General features: G+C 35.6%; 4 protein-coding genes across 6 annotated transcripts; all 4 read left to right on the top strand.

Annotated features, from left to right (window-relative positions):
• Window positions 1-56: 56 nt before the first annotated feature.
• LOC102620586 (uncharacterized) lies at window positions 57-3,879 on the top strand. 2 transcript variants are annotated; one of them, XR_371475.4, is made up of 5 exons: window positions 57-713; window positions 1,101-1,586; window positions 2,386-2,898; window positions 3,393-3,550; window positions 3,671-3,879. XR_371475.4 is itself a non-coding variant. In XM_006486221.4 (4 exons), exons 1-4 carry the CDS (start codon window positions 204-206, stop codon window positions 3,474-3,476), a joined length of 1,593 nt encoding a protein of 530 aa, XP_006486284.1. In that variant the 5' UTR covers window positions 57-203; the 3' UTR covers window positions 3,477-3,879. The 2 variants fall into 2 exon arrangements, 1 of the variants encoding a protein (XP_006486284.1); XM_006486221.4 differs by having other exon boundaries at window positions 3,393-3,879.
• Window positions 3,880-8,252: 4,373 nt separating this feature from the next.
• Window positions 8,253-10,351, top strand: LOC102620939 (uncharacterized). The gene is made up of 4 exons (XM_006486222.4): window positions 8,253-8,853; window positions 8,977-9,053; window positions 9,162-9,198; window positions 9,300-10,351. Exons 1-4 carry the CDS (start codon window positions 8,508-8,510, stop codon window positions 10,001-10,003), a joined length of 1,164 nt encoding a protein of 387 aa, XP_006486285.1. The 5' UTR covers window positions 8,253-8,507; the 3' UTR covers window positions 10,004-10,351.
• Window positions 10,352-13,120: 2,769 nt separating this feature from the next.
• LOC102621221 (uncharacterized) lies at window positions 13,121-15,831 on the top strand. Of its 2 annotated transcripts, none has more exons than XM_006486224.4 (7): window positions 13,121-13,360; window positions 13,448-13,557; window positions 13,883-13,996; window positions 14,323-14,521; window positions 14,666-14,711; window positions 14,824-14,899; window positions 15,403-15,831. In XM_006486224.4, the coding sequence occupies exons 2-7, from the start codon at window positions 13,512-13,514 to the stop codon at window positions 15,645-15,647; spliced, it is 726 nt and encodes a 241-aa protein (XP_006486287.1). In that variant the 5' UTR covers window positions 13,121-13,360; window positions 13,448-13,511; the 3' UTR covers window positions 15,648-15,831. The 2 variants fall into 2 exon arrangements, with proteins under 2 accessions (XP_006486287.1, XP_006486286.1); XM_006486223.4 differs by having other exon boundaries at window positions 13,122-13,360; window positions 13,448-13,574.
• Window positions 15,832-16,666: 835 nt separating this feature from the next.
• On the top strand, window positions 16,667-23,063 carry LOC102621707 (UTP--glucose-1-phosphate uridylyltransferase 3, chloroplastic). Its single transcript, XM_006486225.4, has 17 exons — window positions 16,667-17,405; window positions 17,532-17,709; window positions 17,796-17,945; window positions 18,038-18,199; window positions 18,308-18,480; window positions 18,566-18,632; window positions 18,803-18,969; window positions 19,598-19,756; window positions 20,303-20,394; window positions 20,603-20,697; window positions 21,161-21,238; window positions 21,364-21,459; window positions 21,759-21,833; window positions 21,914-22,005; window positions 22,090-22,252; window positions 22,496-22,556; window positions 22,666-23,063. Exons 1-17 carry the CDS (start codon window positions 16,720-16,722, stop codon window positions 22,776-22,778), a joined length of 2,607 nt encoding a protein of 868 aa, XP_006486288.1. The 5' UTR covers window positions 16,667-16,719; the 3' UTR covers window positions 22,779-23,063.
• The last annotated feature ends 21 nt before the right edge of the window (window positions 23,064-23,084 follow it).

Genomic DNA, 23,084 nt, shown 5'->3' with positions numbered 1-23,084 from the left:
AATTACAGTCTCAACTCCCAAATCACTAATAATATATCAATATAGTCCTCAAAAAATTCTTTTCGTACGAGCCACACCAAAAAGGGCAGTTGTTGTCAAATGCAAAGACCTCGTCTCTCTCACTCTTAAAAATCAAGTTCCACTCGAAATCCCACCGTTTCACTCCTTAGTGGTTTCCCAACTAAATTAGCGCGCCCCTCTCAATGGCTAACGCAGGCGGAATACCCGGCCCGGAACAAAAACCCGATGCACTTAATCCTAACTTAGACGAAATAGAAGAAGAGGAAGAAGAAGACGACGACGTTTTAGAAGAAGAAGACGACGATGATCTTGAAGAAGACTCCGACGCGGCCCAGCCGCAAAGGAAATTACGAGTGGACAGGCCGAAGATTGAGAATCTGTTTCGGCGGATACGGAACGGCCCCGTTCCACTGCGCGTCCACGACGTCATCGTGAAAGGCAACACGAAGACGAAGGACAGCTTAATCGAAGCCGAATTGGATGCGATTAGGAATGCGACTACAATGCAAGAGATTATCCAGGCCGCGAATATTATCAATTACAAATTGCGAGAGCTCGAGTGCTTTGATTCGGTCGAGATAACGCTCGACTCTGGACCGCCAGAGCTGCCGGGAACGTCGAATGTGATCATCCAGGTCGTTGAGACTAAGACTCCACTTTCCGGTCAAATCGGAACTTACACCAAGGGGGAGGTATATACAAGTAGCGCATTTTGCTTATTTTGTGTTTGTTTTAGGATAAAAAGTATTGAAATAGCTGGTTATTGGGGTTTTGTTTTTGGGAGTTTTCACTAGGTTATGAATGAAGCTCATTGCGTGTTTAATTGATGAGAATCCTAAGAACTTCCTTATGAAAGTTGCATTTCGATACTTGAATTGTTGCATTTTGTGAGAAATTTTGATTAAATGAAAGTGGAAAATGTGTTGCATTGAACAATTATCTGAGACAAAATATCTAAGTTTTTTGCTTATAGCTTGTCTGTTTAAATAATTGGTATGCTTTGATCCTTAATGACCAATGATTGCTTATGAGCCAGCTATTGCTTCAATGTTTTCTTAATATAAATAATTTTTTTGTAGGCTAAATCTTCAACAGTTGAAGGATCACTCAAGTATAAAAATGGTTTTGGTTATGGGGATCTGTGGGATGCCTCTTTGGCATATGGCTTTGACCGATCTGCTGAGGTTAGTGCTGGTGTGTATCTACCAAGATTTAAAGGTCTGGTAACTCCTATGACAGCGCGAGTATTTCTGCAATCACAAGACTGGCTGAAATTTTCATCTTACAAAGAGCAATCACTGGGACTCTCTCTCGGCTTATTTTCAATCAGGCATCATGACTTGGTATACAACCTTGCATGGCGAACTTTAACAGATCCATCACATATGTCATCCAATACTGTTAGGAGGCAGCTTGGACACGATTTCCTTTCTTCTTTAAAGTATACATTTAAGTTTGACAAGAGAAACTCTCCTCTGCGGCCAACTCGAGGATATGCTTTTGTTTCTACCACTCAAATTGGTGGCCTTGCACCTGACAGTCGATGCTTACGGTTTCTGCGCCAGGTTTGATTCTTGTGCTCGTTCCTGCTATTTTCCTTTGCATTATGTAGTAAGTGTTCTGCCATTGTTGTTCTTTTGTTACACTTTAAGTGTTCTGCTATTGTTGTTCTTTTGTTACACTTACTTTGTTATTGTTGTTGTTTTCTTTTTTCTTTTTTTTTTAAAAATTTTTAACTTGTGTAGTATCGTTGATGCATACATTATGATTTGACAGTGTGGTTGTGACTTTCTTTCTATCATATCTCTGATATTTTTGTTGTTCTACTTAGAAGAAATTGCTTTGGCTTTGTTAATTTATGATTTAGAATGAAAATCACTATGGTTTACTTTTGAACCCCAGTGTGCTTCATTTAGATTACATGTATTAACCCTTCCACATGCAAATGACTGCATTGTGGTTCCTGTGATTATTATTTTGAAATTGCTTTGTTTCACGATCTAGTAATTTTATTAGGTAGTTAGGAGAATAAAATCCTAGAGAGTAAAAAAGAGAAAATCAGGCCATTTTAGTGATTCTTTTCCTTTTCCATCCTGTATTTTTGGTCACAAAAGTCTATCATCACATTGTTTGCGCTAGAACCCCAGGTTATACAGGATACTGCTCATCAGTAATGTGACAGGCTGCTCATGGGATCAGACTTGGCTCTGCTTTTATCCATTGTGTGTGTATGCGTGGGCATTCATGCATGTGCATACAACTTCATATTTTCCTAAATGAATGATATGTCCTTGTATGGATTGTATTTGGTCGATCATTATTTTGACTGAACCTTTTTAGTTCTTTTGCCTATTACTGTAACAGGAGTTTGATCTTCGTTTTGCTGTTCCATTTGGATTTTATCGTACTGCACTAAATTTCGGGATATCTAGTGGTGTTGTTCTTCCAATTGGAAGAGATTTCTTGAGGATGTCTACATCTTTGCCTGAGAGATTCTTCTTGGGTGGTAATTTATCGCCAATTTGCTCTTTGGGAGGGCCATCGGCATTGTGGGGGTTTAAGACAAGGGGATTGGGCCCTGCAGAGCCAAGAAGGCAAGTTAGAGGCGATTCCTCTGATGAGAATGCTGATGCTTCTGAAAGGGATTTTCTTGGAGGAGACCTTGCTGTTTCAGCCTTTGCAGATCTTTCTTTTGATCTTCCATTGAGGTGGTTTAGAGAAAAAGGAATTCATGGACATCTTTTTGCATGTGCTGGGAACGTTGCCAAGTTGACAGAGAATGAATACCGGAATTTCTCTTTGCCAAAGTTTTTGGAGTCAACTCGAAGTTCTGTTGGAGCTGGGATTGTTTTTCCGACAAACCTATTCCGCCTGGAGGTGAGTTATCTGTTCTGTTAAGTTTATGGAATTTAAGCAACATATGATGCTTTGATCTGGGTGGTTGTAAGATTGAGGAAAGATATGTGATGCATTATCAATCAAGGATCTGAAGGTATCTTGGCCTCAGTATTTAGAGTTCTTCAGGACCAGATTTTTCTTTGAAAAATAATTATGATTGAACACTGTCTTAAAACGATTAAAAGTTAATTCATTTCAGAAGAAAAGGAGGTCCTATACTTCCTTAATCAAGAACTGTTAAGGGAAATGTTTGATTTTTACTTTGTGGGTCATTATCCATAAGTGATATTTGCAAACATGTAACTCTATAATTGGGAAAGATCCAATTCAATTAATAGATCATTCTATTTGCATGAGTGCAACCACAAGGAATTTCCCTTTCCCTTTTTCTATAAGAGTAGTTATTTTACTATTTATTTTAACAAGATTAAGGTCTTATATCCTTAAGTTGACAAGCTTTATTGTGTTGTTAGGTGAACTATTGCCGCATACTGAAAAAGTCCAGTCATGACCATGGGAAAAATGGCATCCAGATTAGCTTATCTGCCCCGTTATAGGATTTAAGCTCTTTTGGATTGATATCTGATGTCTGGCAACCTCTTGAGTTTGACACAAAGCCTATCAATTTCAGGTATTTTGAGTTTTTCTGTTGTTTTGGCTGTTCGGTAATTTCACCTTTTTGTGGCTGGGCCTGGATACGTAAATGGAGACAGCAATTGGTTTCTTCTTTGAAATGTACTTTTATATTTAGACAGGAAGTCCAGAAAGAATGATAGTTTATGATGCATGAAGGTAGAGGCAATAATGTGGTATCTCAGATATTGGATAAGTGTGTTGGCCCCTTTTTTCAGGGTGTTTGACAAAACTTTTGAATGGTCTAATTTCCAAAAGGAAATCATACTTCATTGTGAGTTGGTATTATGACTGAATGCTCAAAATAACATGTTTCATTTATTTATATTTTCCTCAAATCTTCACTACAGTTTCTTAGTATGTGTTCAGTTAATAGTTTATCCCTATTCCCTTTAAATGTGAGAGTTAATGGAAAATAATTAAATGCCCAGAAGATCTACCTTTTTGCTCCTGATACACCCACAAGACCTACATCTTTTTTTTTTTCCCTGAGACACCCACAAGACCTACCTTACAAAAGCTGATGGATCAGAAGGCCATAGAGCATGAAAATTGGCTTAATATACTCATTTTTTTCAGGTAGGGGGTTGGGCAAAATTGGCTTAATATACTTCATCATGCACAAAGTTCGTATATCTGGTTGGTGTTTTGTGAAGTAGTTCAGATTTTACAATGCCAATAAAAGAGAAAGATATAATTAAAAATGCAGCATTCAGCCCCCAACGTTGCAATCAATGTTTTAATACTCACTATTTCCACTGTCACACTGTATTGCAATTGTGAAATGATATTCTTTCTATGCCATTGAATTATAAATGACAGGTAACGTGTCTCATTTGTGGGGGCACACATCGTGCTTGAAAAGGATGCTGAAACTACCTGTGAAATTAAAATGCATTTTTTTAACTCTTTATTCCATTCACTTCGTGCATACAGTTTTATGTGATTGTTACATATCAATTAATTAAGTTGTAAATTAATGAATAGCTATCACTTCCATAATTCGATCTGAATATTTCTACTTTTTTCACTTTTCAGATAAATTGTATAAAATTGTTACCCAAAGAAATAACTCTGGTAATGTGCAGCATTTTGTTGTTAGAGTTGTTCCACTTGTGGTAGTCCCGGATTAGTTTTATGTGTGACTGATGAATCTTTTAACCATAGTGATGCTGGTATTAAAAGCTCTTGGTTCATGTGAAATTGTCAGCATAGCTACTGCGTTATACGTTTCTTTATCCTCAGTCATGTAGTTATAGAATAACACTACACGTACAAATTATCTATACAATCTAATGTGACCCCATTATATCATTGCGACATTATCTTGTTTTTTATTATCAATCATTTGTATGTGGCGGACCAGTAATGCTAACCACCCTAACATCATATTCCATACGAAGTGTTATGTGATGCAGCATCTGTTGAGTGAGTGATAATTTTGTGTAACATTCAATATTTTACCCTCCAAATGCGGACTGCCACATCATTTGGGTTCAAATTTTATCATAAGTTTGGGGTGACTGCTCGCATTACTCTACTCTCTGTACTATTTTATATAATTGTATAATATTTATCTTGTTGATTTGAGGCTTTGCTCAATTATTGTTAGGGAGTTGATACTTGTGGAAAGTTTCTGTAGCGTAAGTAGGACTGCAATATTTAATATTCCTTATACAATGCCAAAAATATGGTAAACTATTTGGGAGCAGTTGTGACTCTTAACAGCTGAAGCTTTCTTAATCCAGACTTGTAAACGTCAAACTAGAATTATAAATGGTGGGTACAGTTGATTAGAAGTCCCACGGGGAGTTGTTATTGTCTCTGCGTATTACTTAAAATTTCTTGGTTAGAAGAACAAATGTTTTATCTTAATTTAGAAATTTAAAGGCTTGGAATTCCTCAGCTGCTAAGGACAAGAATTTCTCACCCATCGTGCATCTTAGATTCTCTTGTTGTCATATTACCATAGCATCAAGAGTTTCCTGTTGCATGGTGGTTATATTTTTGTGCTTATGGTTATGGTTTGACATGCAAATGCATGGCTACTTAAACAAGGGATGATGATGTGATGATGTGTATTCATATGTTTTGAAAGTACCGATGAAAAGACAGACATCCGCATTAATTGGTTCACGTATTCTAAGGCACAATATAAAAATCACATTAAAGAAAACAAAAAACACAGAACATTTAAGGGTTGACTCACAGGCTGTGCGCGTGAGGCCGGAATCTGTCAGCTTAAACCTTTTCTTTAATGATCTTCACAGGCTACTTAGCTCATACTTACCGACCCACACGCTTGGCCATTTGCTCGCAACTCTTGTCTGTTCTTCCAATTGAAATGTGCAAATGCTGTACGCACGTAATTAGGGTACAGTTCAATTAACGTGATATATAATTTGTTATTATGAGTAAATAGAGTATGAGCATTACATTAATTATGGAGAGTAATATCAATAGCATCTACCTAGCATATGATAATTTTTGCTTCGTGGACATATCATTTGGGATATAAAGCTGTATATGTAAGTATAGTATTATTGTGATGGAAAAATTAGAGATAGTCGTAGGTATGATTGATTCTGTCAGACTAATCAATAAAATCATAACAAACGTGTTAATTTTTGTTAAGATAATCTGTAAAATTTTCAAATGAGAATCAATGTAGTCCACAAAAACTTTAAATTCAACGATGGGGAAAATTGAAAAGTGTAATGTAAAACTTTGGGGTTTGAACGAGGAGCAAATGGTCGGGGTGTAAGCAAATGGAATTAATTATTACTCCCCCCACATTAGTGGCTACAAGTTACCAGTGAATTCTCAAATGATAGTTGATATAGCTAAAGCATTTCTTGGACGGCTGTGATTTCTCGTTTCCCTCAAGATGCCCGTGATGCGAGCAGTTTCTTTTGAGCCAAGAAAAGTGAAAACCTTTCTGTTTGTGGTTATCTGATATATGTGTATTAATGTAAAGTTGCATGTGAAATCCACTAACTCGTGTGAGATTACACGTGTGTAGAATTCTTGTTGACATTAATAAATATGCCAACCTTGGCTCAAAGTTATCGCTCGTGAATGAAAACTAAAGATTATTCAATTTAATTTTCCTCCTAAATTTCTTCTGTTGCTAGTTAGAAACTTTGAATGCTGAATTCATGGGTAAAGATTGTGCCAACCTTCGAATCTGCCAACCTTCGAATAATTAGATTCATAGATTCAAATATTCAATTAGAGGTGACAATTTGTATACAAATATGTCAAGATGTGGAACAATGAGACACATGACACAACATTTATATTGAATTCAATATTAATATTTGATCTATATCACGTTAATCTTATAATAACCAAATAAAAGTTTATCACAGTGACTTGATGGTAAATTCTTCTTTTTAGATGGTTAGTGGTGACGCTTCATTAGTTGTAACAGGCACTAATAATGGTCTATTAATTTTTTTTTCCCTTGATCCAAAACAAAGGGATGTAAACTGAAAGAAATGATAGTGAATAATAAATTAAAAATAAATAGACAAAATAACAATGTACTCGAAGCCCAAGGGCATATCTGACACATCGTATTAAAAAAATTTCTTAGATTTTGCCTGGAGGGCGGAGAATAAAAAACACAGGTGAGGCTGGCTGACTTATTGACTAATGTAATGACTACTGTTGTGGTGGTGGTGATGATGATGATCGACATCGAAAGGGCTTAAATTCCTCGCACGTTCGTTCTTCTTTGGTTGTTAGGTGGCCCACTCAAAGACCAATCAGGATGTGAGAAGCTTGCCCTTTTCGTGTTTTCATAACGTGGGGTCCGGGTTAAAGATTGCGAGAGGCCAGCTTGATTGATCAATCAGCATGGGAATATGAGGACTGATCGAACATACATCGCTAATCTTATTATGTGACAGTAAAGAGCCCAGAGAGAGAGAGAGTGTGTGTTGACGTTGGATTGATAAAGAGTCTTCAAAAGTTCAAATAGCGACGAAAGACAGATCCGTGATTCTCGACGGAAACGCAGTGGGTCTTGGGTGTATATATATATATATATATTTTTCATTTTTCTTTAATTTGTTTGTGTGAATTCCTGTGAATGGCTGACAGGCCAGCAACAAGAACAGCTTCCGCTTCATTTGGGTATGCAATGCACATGCATTCTAGTCTTCTAATTTGAACTTAGACCTAATTATCGAAAGAAATCACAACATTGGAGGTACAGCATCAGGCATATACAGTAACCCAATAATATTAAGTCAATGTATGTTTATGTTAAAAATCATCATATCTAATTACATGCTCTTTCTCAAGTAATTTTCTTTAGGTGCTGGTCACTCGAGCTTGAATTTATCATGGAAAGGTTGAGGGCTAAAAGTTTCAAATAATTTTCTTTACCTAACCCCTCGATCCTCATGTTCTCACTGACTAAATATATAACCTTTGATCTAACATAAAATATTTGCTCAATCTAAAATTAAGGGTTTAATTTTCAACCATTTTTCTCTTAATTAAAACCACATGATATATCCGCCTTTGTTTTGGAGGGCTTTAAAAATGCCATGCAAATTCGAATAATTTGTAATAATCAGCCATGCTTATATATTTAATAAAGATATGTAAATTTAGAATTTCGCATAAACGTTTACAAACGGTCAGCTTGACTCATAATTTTTTTTGTTTTTTTGTTTTTCCCTCAACATCAATTCATCAAACTATTGAGTTATTAGACCGTGTTGTATACGCTATCGATATCAATCAAAGCAAAATTTCTTTCATCAGTACCATTCTCTTCAGGTTAATATGCGCATTCATGTATGCATAGTGCATCATGCATGTAGAGAGAAATATCCTCCATCCGTCAAGGGCTAGGGTTTAAAATTATCGATTCCTTTTGTTGCACATTTAGGTACTGCAAGTGCGTGCTTGGTCTGAGGGAGGGGAAGAAGAATGAATAGATGCCCACACTTATATATAACGCTCTATTAGAAACTGGGGAGGAGAATTATAGCCAATTATACAGGAAGATGAAAGGAAGTACTGATCATAGTACTTCTGATCATTCTAAGAAGACAAACCATTCAAACAAAATTGGTACAAGTGATCCAAATATTTATTGCAAGTCGATAAAAGGAGAGAGTTCAAGCAACAGCTCCATTGAAGAGACTGTCAATGATCAAAACAAGGCCGCAAGTTCTGGATCTACGAGGCAGTACAATCGCTCCAAGACGCCACGGCTACGCTGGACTCCTGAGCTTCATCTTTGCTTTGTCCAAGCTGTAGAAAGACTAGGAGGACAAGACAGTGAGTGCTCATCATCGTACATAATCAAATTCAATATTATAAGATCAAGAGTTGCTTAGTTGAAAGAGGAATTAATTACTAATGATTGCGATTTAATTTAATTTAATTTGTTAATTATTGCAGGAGCAACACCTAAGTTGGTTCTTCAGTTTATGAACATCAAAGGCCTTAGCATCTCCCACGTGAAGAGTCATCTTCAGGTGCTTTCGTCTTCGAAAAAATTTCAGATGAAATTCAATAATCACAAAATATATATATATAGTTTGATTATTTTGCTAGCTGACTATTCTGGTTTCATTTGATGTTAGATGTACAGGAACAAGAAGATTGATGACCCTAATCAAGGTATTTTCATTTATTTTCTCTGTCACCCATCACTCCTGCAAATATTAGGGTTTTGTTTGTTTTTAGGGTTGAAGGATTGCCATCACACCTTCATTTGACAGAACCAGGGCTTTTACTGGGAGGCGGCGGCGGCGGTGGCGGCGATCACCGGATTTGTAACTTCAGCCAGCTTCCCATGATTCCACATTTCAATCAAAGGAATTTTTCCACTTTAAGGTTCGATGATAAAGCTTCTTGGAGAGGGCAGAGGGATCGAAGTTATGGCCTTAATACGGGTGAAAATGCAATGTTTGATAGAGCCAAACATGGCCTTTATGCTGCAGTAGCTAAGAGACTTCTTAGCAGCCAAGATAAGAAATCACTTAAACGTGATTCCATTGAACAAGATACCAGCAAAACATATCAAACTTTTGAAGAGAGTGAGTTCTTTCAAAGATTCAAGCCAAGCAGGCCAATCTCATCAATTGAACCCAACCTCAAAACCCATGTACAGGAAAATGCAAAAGATGAAAAAAAGCCTGTGAATGACGGCAGCTCATGCGGTTGCAATAGCTGGCCATTAATGGATCAAAAATTTGGAAGCAATAAGCTGAAAAGGAAGAAGAATTGGGATTCAGAATGTGATGACCTGGATTTGAATTTATCTTTGAAAATAAAACCAAACAAAATTGATGATGATGGTCGTGATGAAGTTGAGAGTAGCTTGTGTCTTTCTCTGTCTTCATCTTCACCCTCAAAGCTAAGCAGATTGAAGAAGAAAGACAAGAAGGCGGCATCCGCAAGTACTCTGGATCTCACTTTATGAATGAGACAATATTATTCTAAGTGAGATCTTGAAGTACTTGTTCTGCGATGATCAGTGTCATGTTCACAGCTTATATTAAGGTAATAAAATTACATATTAATTAATGTGTTTTTCATTGTTTTGTATATGCAATTGTTGAATATCGATGTATATTTCATTGTTTTTTATATGCAATTGTTGAATATCGATGTGTGTGTATATATAAATATGATGAACAGATTTAGCATTACTAGAAATGTACTGAACATTGGTCAGTTTCATGAATTAAAAGGTTTCTTGTGTTCTAGTTAGTTGTACGTAATTCTAGCCAGAAATTTTCAACAAGAAGAAATTAATTTTTTTTTTCTTTTATGTTTTTGTCAGAAAATGGGGAAACAAGATCTATGTCTTACACTAACACAAATAAATCTTTTTCTTATATGTTTTTGTCAGAAAATGTTGCATGAAAATCCAAAACTTAATCTCTTTCTAATCCTATCGTCTTGGATATTGTAGGATAAAATCATATGAATATATTAGCTTGCATGAAAATCCAATACTTAAGATATATATCATCATATCAATTGAGTATAATTAATGGACCTTTTAATAGATTCAAAAAGTAACCTCCCACAAGTGTCTTGATTGCCCATTTCTGCCATTCTTTTTCTCCGCAGGTAATAATTAATTAAAGTTCTTAATTTCAAATATAACATCGCAGTTGTCAAGAATATTTGCTGAATATATACATTTGGTCTCTCACTTCTCTGTGTCTTAACATGTTTTGAGCCAAACTCATAATTTTCCTTGTTTGTTTTTACTTTGAAGTGCTTTAGGCACTTTCTTCGAATCTTCTTGTTTCCTTTTTTTTTTTAGAAAAAAAAAAACCCTAAAAATATAAAATAAAAATTAGAAGACAATTTAGCAGGGAGATAATTAAGTTTTGTTTAAAGATCTTATTGCTGACTTCAGAGATTAAAAGATAAAAACTGTATGTTTTATTTAAACAAATGCCAAAATGATTAACAATAAGGAACCTTGATCACTAAATAAATTCTTGGGAGATTGTCTGACTTTAGAGTTATTGTACCCCATATATATGCATATGAAATTTCCATTTTCAGGCAATAGATTTTGAAGAACAATTGTGTTTTAATTATTTCTACACGCTAGTCCTATATATTCTAGGGATTCCATTGAATAATTTGAACTGCTTATTCCCCATAATGGCCTATGAAAAAATGGAGTTAATTTTGTTGTGGAAGCTAAATAATTCAAACTAAATTAGAAGTGGATCATAAACATAATGATGGGAATATTTATAATGCCAGCGAATGTACATGAGGTCAATCTCATCTTGATTTACCATCATGAAGGATAGAATTTAGGGAACAAAGGCCTAAAATTTCTTGGTCGTTCGCATACTTAATCATCATTAGTTACTTGACAAGTTTGTTCTTATATTTTGTGCAAGGAGGAAATTAAAGAAAGAAAGAGAGAGAGAGGGAGAGATTTTGGTCAATAATTTCATGCTCAATTTCAACGCAATGTGGACTACATGGTTAATTGTTGACAATGCCATCCTTAAAAAGAAAATAAAGCTTCCAATCTTTGAATTTCTCCTCTCTTTGAAATTGAAATGTGTAATGAACATTCTTTCTACATGTAATATGCCCAGTTTTTAATCTCAATTTCTGTGAATGCTGCTAACCTTAGACAAGTGAATACAGTGCGAAAAAGTGATTCCAAATGAAGTAAGCTTTTTTCTTTTTTTGGGTGTGTCGGCAAATGACCTTCACCTCCTCCAGTCCAGTCAATAGGGAACATGCCCATGACTTGAATTCCAGTTGTCTCTCGAATTTGAAAGTGTTTAATTTCAGAATCCAAAATAAGGTTGCATAAATCACTAAATGGGTATGATGAACGTCCCGTATTCTTTGACAAAGCGAAATCAATCAAATTTTCCATTTCCAATTCCGTAGTGCTTCGCTGTTGCGTTTGGGCTTGTCCCCCATGAATGGGTTGGTGCCCTTAACAATGAGGACTCCAGGTTGAGCCCTTATGCAGTTTTTTTTTTTTTTTTTTAAATCCTTTTATAAAATATAGAATAGGATTAGATTTCTGCTCAGATGTTGTTAATAGGAAAAAATTACCGAGGTAGCTTTCATAGACTTGGAGTAGATTTAATTTTGGTAAAACTCTAGGCTATCTATAGACTTAAATTTTACTTTTAACGTATGAGTGAGTTTTAAGTAGTTTTATTTAACTAGTTGTTTGGATTCGAATCTTGGAGAAGATAAAGGAGTTAAAAAATAAATTTGAGCTCTGGCTACCCTTTTTATTTTTATTAAAAAATAAGAAAATCAATAGACCTTAAATTACAATAGATATCTATAGATTATAACAATTTAAAAAGAAATTGGCAATACTTTTCAAAATTAAATCCATTTCTTTTTTTCTTTTTTTAATATTATGTAAATTCCCTTATTCCCCTTAGAGGGGACTCAAAACATTCGTTTCATTTTAAAGACAGGGAAAAAAAACTGACCAATTCAATTGAGGAAATCCATTTCTACTTAGATCAATCGATCAAAAATGAATTAATCTGATGTTTATCAAATTAATTAACTTTATGATATTAATTTAACATTAGACAACACATTTTAAAATAAAGCAGAGCTTCTAACACCCTTTTTAAACTCTCAAGAAACCCCAATCTCTCTTTCTCTCTCTCTCTTTTTAAACAATTACAATAGAATTTTAATTAAATCACTATCATTTAGAGTAAATTTTTTAAACACATTTTTCATAAATAAAATTATTTTTGTTAGACAGTCCGTTTCTTCATTGTTTGAAAACTACTTTAATTTTATCAACGAAATTAGCTGTATGATATGTTAAGCTTAAAAATAGTTAGACCGTGATTTGTAAAGATAATTTAATTTGATTAAATTCATTTTTGTCCTCTGTAACAACAGAAGGGGGATATAAGGATATTAAAGGGGTGTAGAAAGCATTGCTCTTTAAAATCACATAAGCATTGGCCCAATGTATTAATGCTTAGAGTATTGGGCTTTTGATCCAGTAGCCTAAACAAAGATGCAGAAGCAGATTGAGATGACAAGAAAATTCACCTTAGCGCTCATCTTCTCACTGCAGGATTGGCGTTGCCGCGCGTACATTATTATTTGTAGCTCTCAAATCAAATTTTATTCCAAAATTGGCCCTCACCCTTTCGGTCGCAGAATCTTAGAACCCTAATAACGGAAATTTAAAAACCCAAGTTTTCGCAATCACACTCCCAAAATCCCATTAAAAGCAATGGATCTTTCTCCGTTTAAGCAGGACATTGATGAGCTCATAGATGAATTTGCTCAGGTGCCTTTAATTTTTTATTTTTTTATTATTTTTCTTCTTTAAGAGACTATAATTGTTCTAATATTTGGGATTTTTTGTGACTCACAGGACGAATTGAGAACTTTGGCTGATATGAAGAGAGTGTGGCTGTCCAGAAAGTTCACATACATTTATGAAGCAAGCCCTTCTACCAATTTATCCTTTTTCATGCAATCTTTGTACGCCCATACAACTCGTAAGCTTTGTTATATTTTGATTCTTTAAATCTTTGTGATGTGTCTTATCTGCAGTTAAATTTTGTTACTTGAATGTATTATATATTGCTCTTCCTTTCTTGCAGCTCCACATCCTACAGGTTTAGATGTTTTGTGATCTTACTATATGCACCTATTAATTGAGAACTCTGAAAATTGTGCCCTAAACATGATACTATTGTAAGCATTATTATGAAGTTTTAAAAATCTTTTGAGAGTTGAAATTCCCGTTCTCGATTAATTTTATTTTCTGTCTCCGCCAGCCCTAATCTCTTCTCCTCATATGCAGGTCACATGGTCAGTAATGATTCTTTATCACGCAGACTAGGTGGATTATATTGCCTTTATTGCCTATATGAGACTCAACCATTTAAACCCCCATTTCATATCTACATCTCTTTAGGTACATTTTCAATCCAAGCTTGATATTTTAATTAACTCTATTTTGATGATGCCAGTGTACCATAGCACAGTATTAAGCTGACTTGTTTGGGAAATAGATTGTGGCATTCTTATGCCTTTTGTTTGACAAGTTAAATGTAAATTATAAATGTGAATTTTGGTTAGATGAAACACAAATTAGTCCTATACTACCTATTTGTTATTTACATGTAATAGGTGTCAAATGATTATGAGGGATGATTAGGATAGCGTGATGTAATTTGGCATGATGATTAGTGCATACTTCTCTCGGTTTTTATTCTTCTCTTATTTCTATTTAACTAACAGGAGAGTTGAAGAAGCTTAAAGAGCTTGTTGTTGAGGCAAAAAATAAGGATATAAGAGTTGTACCTGCTCTAGTGAAAAGGATGCTAGAAAAGAAAAATTTTCTATTTGGATTTGTAGACTTAAATGAAAGCTCCATTACTGAGACAGTGAACCAGCTCACTGGCTTGCAAAATGCTCGTGTACAAGTTGCATATGAGAAGTACGTGTCAAAATATTAATTTTAAATTTATATAACCTTCTGTTGCATATGAGAAGTATGTGTCAAAATATTGATTATATATATGTTATCATTTTGTAAATTGACTTTACTAACTCCTTGCGATTTGCTTCCTTTGACTTACAGATTATTTGCCAGCACTCGAATTGAGCACTTTATCCACATGGACTTGGTAAGTTAAATAACTCCTCATGAATGGAAGTCTATGGCACTCTTGGGAAAATTTTTATGTACTCTGACAGTAAAACTATAGTTGATATCCATTCTTGTGACCCTCAAACTAGGGCATGGAAGTTGATCTCAATGTGCTCCAGAAAATGTCAACAGAATATGCAGAGGCTAAGAAACAAGCCATTCAAGGTAAATTTCTTTCTTGCTTTTTCTTTTGTTTATTTCCTAGGTGGCAGTTACAAAACGTCTGGACAGATGATATGCAAATGCATGCTATATGTTAATACCATGAAATTAGACATTCTATTGTTTTCCAGTTTTGGAATCTTGTGACAATTATCTCTGACCTCTTCTTTAGAGGAAGAAATAAAATACTTGGAAACCAAGATTTATTAACATTTGTTTACGAATTGTGTGCATGGATGAATATGATGATTCATAATTAATCTGATTATTGTCAACGTAGTTCAGGAAATCACCAACACCTAGTGCAGCCTTCAACATAAATATTTACTGTTAAGGCATGATTTCTGACTTTCTCTTGCCCTGCACTTGCTCCCCAATCACATCAGAATGGTTTCACTTTCACTGCCTGAATATTGGCATTGCAAATTCTGTTATTTATCTTTCTATTTTGTCAATCATCTAACAATATCCTTATATCTTTGTTTCAAATTAATTTCTTGTTAAAGAGGCTAGTGAGGTGGTGGATGTTCAAAATGTTAAGCATATAGTAGATGATCAGGAATTGATGGGAGACGTAGTGGAGAAGATCACTGAGAACTGGAATGTACAAAGAGAATTGTTTTATCAACAAACTCGAATGGACCAGCAGCCGCCAGCAGCAGAACAGAGACAGCTGCAAGTGAAGGATGATGAGCAAGGTGGTGATGAGGAGTTTGGACAAGAATTGGAACAGCTACTATTTCAGGCTTAGTCTGGAAGATCAGTTAGCAGGAATCTTGAAACTTTAAAATGCAGAAACCTGTATAGTCCAGTAAGTCATCAACTTAGAAAGTGAATATGGTTGGCTTCTTATTTTATTAAACTGCCCTCAGGGTTAACGCATTTCAAGCCTAAAACTTCCCGATCAAAGCATCTGATTTAACTTCCCGATCAAAGCATTTCTGATTTACTAGATTTAAAACATTCCCTGATTTTGTTGATTTTACCAGGAAAGGTACATATGTGTTAGGTTAGCTTCTATGTTAGGTTCTATGCTGGGTATTTTTGGACAAAATTGTAGTTTTTAAACTAACAGTAGGATTGTTTTTGTTCAAGTTTCATAGCTGATGATGTGATAGTGTAGGGCGGAACCAAAAACACTATACCATTTTTGTAGCGGAACGAAAGATTGTGCAAGATAATGAATGTTCTCTTTGCAATTAAAATACGAACATTGGGTCTTTTCAGCGTTTCTGATGACACAGCAAGATAATTATTTTCTGTATAATTTCAACTGGGTAACAATTGATCCTAGTATGGCACCACTCCGATAAAATTTATTCAAAACTGAATTTTGTTTTGCCCAATATGAATCTGGCCCAATCGAGCCCGTTAGACCAAGTGCTCCCATGAAGTCGCTGGCCCAAATAATGACTGTTTTGACACTAACGAACAATCCCCCAGTAGCATGCCAAGTCAGCATACACGACACGCAGCCGACCAATCCTAGCCCGAAAACAAAACACCAGAGATCAGGTTCCAAATTCTCTTCTAGCACAACAACGCACCCTAACAACAAACGGAACACACAGTTGTGTGGACTCTTTGACAGTTAAAAGCGGGTAAAAAAAAAAAAAAATCTCCCTCTCTTTTTCTTGTCGTCTCTCTCTCTCTTTTAAGTCCATCTGTTCAGCCTCGGTATATCCTTCCAGCATCTTGTCTTATCCCTCCATTTTTCATTTTTAATTTGTTTGTATCTTATTTTATTTTCCTTCTTAAACCCAACCCCCCCCCCCCTCCCCCCCCCCCCCCTCTTCTTCTTCTCCTCCTCTCACTAAAAGAAAATGTCTTCCACGACCCCAATTCTTCATCAAAACAACCACCATCGGCACCGCTTGCTCTTCTCCTTCACTTCCAAAACTACACCGTTTCACTCCTTACATTCTCTCCACTTCAAAAGAAAACCTCTCCTTTCCTTTTCTTCTTCATACTCTGCCGCCTCGTCCTCCTCCTCCTCGTCGCAACAACACCAAAGTATCACGCGCGTCTCTACCGCGCCTGTAGAGTACGCGCCACCCCCACCTGACTTCAATTTCCACCAAGAAATCTCCCGCCTTAAGAAACTCCGCTCGAGACTCGCCGTTTCGCAATCTCTAAGCCACAAGCTCTCAGTTCTCGACTCCGATTCCCGCCTTAAAAACTTCTTTAACGATAAACATAGCAACTACTTCGCTAGGGTTTTGGCTTCCCTGAATTTAGACCAGTTGTTTTTAATAAAGTGCGTAATTGCTGCGGGGCAAGAGCACGTGCTGAATTTGGAGCCTGAATATGTAGAGAGCGAAGCGAGGAGTGATATTAAAAGCGCGCTTTACGCATTGGTGGAATTCATTGACAGATTGGACGTTAATGGCAGAAATAGTGAAGCAAAAGATGCCGTTTTGGAAATTGAGCAAGTTAAAGACTTGAATAAGTTGCTGAAGACTTTGGCTGAAATTGAGCAGTTTTATGATTGCGTTGGTGGCATTATTGGGTTAGTTAAATCCCCCCCCTCCCCCCCCCCCCCCCTCCTCCCAAAAAAAATAAATTGCAATTATTCTATTTATTCAAACATTCATTTCAACTTCCTTGTGAATGTAATGTAAATGACATGCTACAGATATCAGGTGGAGGTGCTGGAGCTTCTTGCTCAATCAAAATTTGAAAGGAAGACTACAAAATCACAGCATGTACATGAATCAATGGAATGCCAATTTTTGGAAATTCATGTTCCTAGTGGGCTTGATCTTTCTCAGAACACGGAGTATGCGGCTCAAGCAGCTCTATGGGGAATTGAGGTTTGTGGCTAAAGTTTGTTTGTTTATGTTGACTGAAAGGATATCATCTTTTGTTTCTTGAATAATAAGAAGTTATTTCTTCTTAGGGTCTGCCAGAGCTAGGAGAAATTTACCCTCTCGGAGGCTCTGCCGATAGACTTGGTCTTGTTGATCACGAAACGGGTGAATGTCTTCCTGCTGCAATGCTTCCTTATTGTGGAAGGACATTATTGGAAGGTCTTATTAGAGATCTTCAGGTATAAAATCTTTGCTCTTCAAGCCTGAAAATTTTCTTTTTATGCTGTTGAAACTCTGTTTTTACTAATAACATTTATTTCAAAATTGCAAGGCCAGAGAATTTTTGTACTTCAAGCTGTATGGAAAACAGTGTATAACACCTGTTGCCATCATGACAAGTTCAGCGAAGAACAACCACGAACGTATCACTTCTCTATGTGAAAGACTTAGATGGTTTGGAAGAGGTCAATCAAGTTTCCAACTTTTTGAACAGGTTTTCAGAAGGAAAAGCTATGATTATATCTCTAAAATAGAATTTCTTTAAAATAATGTCCTTTAATGAATATTGCTTATTTAACATTTATGATGTATGAATTGCCAGCCTCTCGTTCCTGCTGTTGATGCGGAGGATGGGCAATGGCTGGTCATGAGACCGTTTGCTCCTGTATGCAAACCAGGTGGTCATGGTGCTATATGGAAACTTGCTCACGACAAAGGAATCTTCAAATGGTTTCATGATAATGGGAGAAAAGGTGCAACTGTCCGCCAAGTCAGGTTGGCTATATCTAGTATATTGAATGTTTTTAACTTTCTTGAATTGCTAATCTTTGGACTTGACGTGGACTTGGTGGGTACGCAGTAATGTTGTGGCTGCAACAGATTTGACACTTTTGGCATTGGCAGGGATTGGGTTACATCATGGAAAGGTATTTTTATATCATCTTGTGATTACAAAATCCTTCTCTTTATGGCTTTGTACATGTCTGGGAAAACTCTTAGTCATTTCAGCGGATCATGAAACAGAAAGTAAATGAGAAATTTGAGTCCTTGATCTGTACCTTGCTTGTATTCTCATAGCTAATTTGAAGTATTACAGAAACTGGGGTTTGCGTCCTGCAAGAGGAGCTCAGGGGCTACGGAAGGAATAAATGTCTTAATTGAGAAAAAGAATCTTGATGGCAAGTGGGCATATGGTTTATCCTGCATTGAGTACACTGAGTTTGATAAGTTTGGAATCACACGTGGACCTTTTTCTTCGAATGGGTATGCTGCCATTTCTTGCTTGCAGTGTTAGATGTATTTTTTATTTGATATGTCTCAATGTTTTTCATGCCGTAAATTAATTTAATCAAGATGACTGCTTGTGCTTACTATTCACATGTTATTTTTTTGCATACTCTAAATTGTAAAGCAACATGATTTAAAGTTTTGCAACACAGAATATCTAATTGCTCGTAGGATTTTTCAAGCCTCATGGAATTTTAACAATTGCTCAGATATTCATTGGGGTTAGTGATTTTACTTTCACATGAGGTGTCGTTTGGAGCGTAGGGATTTTTTTGTAAAGAATACTCTTGAGGATCTGATAATTTTCAATTACTCACATATTTTTCTGCTATCACAGGTTTAGGATATATTAAGTGATTTGCTAGACGAGTCTTCTCCAATTAATATGTGTTCTTTTATATGAGTTTATATGCTCGTCTTTTGTGGTTTTATGCTGTCCTTGAGTACGAATTTTTTCCCCTTTTTATCTCTATTGTTTTCTATTCACGCCATCTTGCTCCAGATCCTGGTAGTTAGATCTAATATCTTTCAGTTTCCTTTGTTTTAGTTTTTAAAGCTCGAGGTTGAAAAATGATCTATTTAAATTTTGTTTGTTATGTTTAAGCTTGCGGACGGATTTCCCTGCCAATACAAATATCCTATATGTAGATTTGGCTTCTGCAGAGTTAGTTGGTTCAAGCAAAAATGAAAGAAGCTTACCAGGAATGGTGCTAAATACAAAGAAGCCAATTGTGTATATGGATAATTTTGGAGAGACTCACAGGTACATTATTTGTTGAACAACATTTGGCTGGATTTTCTTTCTTTATATTTTTAGACGTATTTGTGTTGTTTTCCTTGTCAGTTTCATTTAAAATGTGTGTCCTCAAGATTTTGGTTTTCCTTGTCAATGTAACTTAAAACACGTGTCTTCAATTATTTGATGTGATTTTGACTACCATGGAAAGATTGAGAATATTTTAAACACATTAAATTTGAATGAATTGTCAAATCCAAATTTATTTTGATGATTTTTCTTAATCTAAAGGTCAATATGACATTTATCTTTGTATAAACTGTTCATTTTGCCAATACCATGATCTAGTTAGATTTGGTTTTCTGTTGATATGTGGTTTGAATTAGTAGATGGGGTACTATTTCTTTGTTTGGTGAATGTTGAATGGGTGTGAGTTCTTTAGAGCTCTGCGAAAACTCCTGTTGTAACATATATTTTTTTAAATACTATACCCTTGGGTAATTAAATATAGCTATATTATCAGTTGACAGTTATGATGTGTTACAGCAAGTGCTTATGTCTTTTCGCTTGTAGTGTCCCTGGTGGAAGGCTGGAGTGCACAATGCAAAATATTGCAGACAATTTTCTGAATACATATTCATCTAGATGTTATAAGGGTGTGGAAGGTATAAGACTATTCATATTTTCATGTTGAATTTCCCAATTATCTTTTTTTTTTTTTTGCTGTTGTTTCACTAAATGATCCATCTTGGATATTTATGTCTACAGATGATCTTTATGCATTCATATTTTCACGTTGAATTTTCCAATTATCTTATTCAACTTTTGCTTTTGTTTCACTAAATAATCCATCCTGGATATTTATGTCTACAGATGATCTTGATACATTTATGGTCTACAATGAACGAAGAAGGGTGACATCATCTGCAAAGAAGAAGAGAAAACGTGCAGACATGTCTCTACACCAGGTTATAGCTTTTCTGATATTGTCTTCTGTTATTCATGGTGAATGGGACTTGATTTAAAGTTGGACCTTTTATTGGTCAAATACTAATTATATAGGTCAATAATTTGTGTAGTACATACCATGCGTTTGTTGTCTTTTAACCTTTTTAATTCATCACAGTATAGTTTTCATTTTTCTAAGCTCCTTCATTTTGAAAATGAACCTGTTATTTCTTTTCTTAGCATTAAGATTATTTTTAAGTTTTGCGGAGCACATTTGCTCCTTACCATGAACTTTTAGTGCTTGAATGTTCGAAACTGTTGTAATGGGACTGCTGGAAAAAGCTATGATTCCAACACCTTCACAAGGTGCCTCCACCAGAGGGTGAGGGCCTATAGGTCAATTGTGATGAACAAAATGTTGAACCTTGTAGTGTGACATAAAATTCAGTGTATCTGATTTTGATTAAGTCAGCTCTTCTGCAGACTCCAGACGGTTCGTTTTTGGATATCTTGCGGAATGCCTATGATATCCTGTGCCAATGTCATATTAAATTACCAGAGGTATATATCCTCTTTAATCTCCCTAACTTGATGCATTATCCCAGTTGATGCAGACTCTGGAAGTTTGCTGGTATAATATCTTCTTGAAGTTATATTAAATGACAGTATTTTCTCACATTGTGAAGATTGAAGGTAATGACAAATACATTGATGATGGACCTCCATATCTTATCCTTCTCCATCCTGCCCTTGGCCTACTTTGGGAGGTCACAAGACAGAAGGTAAATTTATTGTGGCTGTTTCAAAACCTATCACCAGTCTATAAAATTTTCCTGCTTTACTTGGTGAATGGTATTTCATTTTATATCTTCAATATCTAGTCCACCCACTTGCCCAATGTTTAAGGCTCTTGGTCTTGCATTCTACAAAGTTTTTGCTGTTATGCAGCTTGTAAGCCCTATATGTAAATGTCCTCTCTTGAAAAGCATTCCTTGTTCTCCCTTTGTGTTTGTAGTTTTTTGTGGTAATTTTAGTTTAATCACTGGTTACATGTGTAATATCATTGTCTTCCTTTTTTCAGTTTAAAGGAGGTTCTGTTTCTAAGGGCTCAGAGTTACAAATAGAGGTTGCAGAGTTTTTGTGGAGGAATGTTCAGGTTATACCCTTCTGCTTAGTTGTTGAATTAAGTGATGACAGATCATTCCTATTTATGCTAATCTGTGTTCTCTTTTTCAGCTTGACGGCAGTCTTATCATTGTGGCTGAAAATGTGATGGGCTCAACTAGGATTGCTGACAATGGTGAATCGATATTACAGTATGGATACAGGTAGGATATCTTGTTCTCTCACGTAGAATTTTCTATAACAATCACCGATATTTTGTGTGTTCATATGTGAGTTAATTTATCTAGGTGTGGAAGATGTAAATTAAATAATGTCAAAGTACTGAATAAAGGAATTGACTGGGATTGTGGAGACAATACATACTGGAAGCATGATGTGCAGCGGTTTGAGGCATTGAAGGTCATCCTGCATGGAAATGCTGAATTTGAGGCTAGCGATGTTACTCTACAGGTTAGATTCACATGATACAGGCTAATATAAAGCATGGGATAACTTATACACATTACTATTATTTGTCTGCCTGATAAGTAGGACCTTCTTGGAGAGGCCCTAACATAATCTTTAAATGAGGAATGCAACAATTTTCGTTCTAAGAAGTGTGCATGCATACTGGTTTTTTATATAACAAATGCCGCAAATGTTAATCATCCATTGAATAATGCATTTACTTGGTTCCTTTTTGTTCTTGTGCAGGGCAATCATGTCTTTGAAGTCCCCGATGGCCACAAATTGAAGATTACTTCAGGAAATTCAGGTTTTTTATTACTTTTTGTGTAATACTATATTCATCAAATAATTCCCATATAGTGTTGGATCATTGAACATCCCAGTGAAAATGACTTTACATTTTAATTTCAATTCAGGCTTAGTGGTCCAATTAGATCCTATTGAACAGAATATGATGGATACTGGAAGCTGGCACTGGAACTATAAGATAAACGGCTCCCATATCGTCCTTGAGTTGGTGGAGTTGTAAAATGCTGAAAGATCCTCACCTCTGCTTTACGTGAATTATGGTTCACAAAATTTCTCAGAGGTTATCGTCATCAAGTCAAATGTTTAGTCCTGATTGGTTGAACATAAGTTTAACCGTATTTAACCAGGTCATTTCACAATAATATGGGGTATATTTCTGTAAAAATTTTAAGGTCCTGGCTACCACTGATGTATCATCTTTTTTATTTTTCTTCTTACAGTTGGTTGTGTAATATATTTGTAAAAACACTGTAAGAGTTCAAGAAATGAAAGTATATGTTTGATAGCTCACTCTCTTCACCATCCC

The sequence above is a fragment of the Citrus sinensis genome, chromosome 4 (genome assembly GCF_022201045.2).
Source record: "Citrus sinensis cultivar Valencia sweet orange chromosome 4, DVS_A1.0, whole genome shotgun sequence".
In the NCBI taxonomy this organism is placed as follows: domain Eukaryota; kingdom Viridiplantae; phylum Streptophyta; class Magnoliopsida; order Sapindales; family Rutaceae; genus Citrus; species Citrus sinensis.
Note: the sequence above shows the minus strand (reverse complement) of the source record. Positions and strands in the feature narration are given on the sequence as shown.

Excerpts from the sequence above, each read along its gene's own strand:
- LOC102620586 (XM_006486221.4), top strand. The coding sequence starts at position 204 with ATGGCTAACGCAGGCGGAATACCCGGCCCGGAACAAAAACCCGATGCA. Across the intron at positions 714-1,100 it reads GAACTTACACCAAGGGGGAG|GCTAAATCTTCAACAGTTGA; the intron begins GTATATACAAGT and ends ATTTTTTTGTAG. Across the intron at positions 1,587-2,385 it reads GCTTACGGTTTCTGCGCCAG|GAGTTTGATCTTCGTTTTGC; the intron begins GTTTGATTCTTG and ends TTACTGTAACAG.
- LOC102621221 (XM_006486223.4), top strand. The coding sequence starts at position 13,304 with ATGGATCTTTCTCCGTTTAAGCAGGACATTGATGAGCTCATAGATGAA. Across the intron at positions 13,575-13,882 it reads TTTGTACGCCCATACAACTC|GTCACATGGTCAGTAATGAT; the intron begins GTAAGCTTTGTT and ends CCTCATATGCAG. Across the intron at positions 14,900-15,402 it reads TAAGAAACAAGCCATTCAAG|AGGCTAGTGAGGTGGTGGAT; the intron begins GTAAATTTCTTT and ends TTCTTGTTAAAG.
- LOC102621707 (XM_006486225.4), top strand. The coding sequence starts at position 16,720 with ATGTCTTCCACGACCCCAATTCTTCATCAAAACAACCACCATCGGCAC. Across the intron at positions 18,481-18,565 it reads GCAACTGTCCGCCAAGTCAG|TAATGTTGTGGCTGCAACAG; the intron begins GTTGGCTATATC and ends GTGGGTACGCAG. Across the intron at positions 22,253-22,495 it reads CTAGCGATGTTACTCTACAG|GGCAATCATGTCTTTGAAGT; the intron begins GTTAGATTCACA and ends GTTCTTGTGCAG.
- LOC102620939 (XM_006486222.4), top strand. The coding sequence starts at position 8,508 with ATGCCCACACTTATATATAACGCTCTATTAGAAACTGGGGAGGAGAAT. Across the intron at positions 8,854-8,976 it reads AAGACTAGGAGGACAAGACA|GAGCAACACCTAAGTTGGTT; the intron begins GTGAGTGCTCAT and ends TAATTATTGCAG. Across the intron at positions 9,199-9,299 it reads GATTGATGACCCTAATCAAG|AACCAGGGCTTTTACTGGGA; the intron begins GTATTTTCATTT and ends TTCATTTGACAG.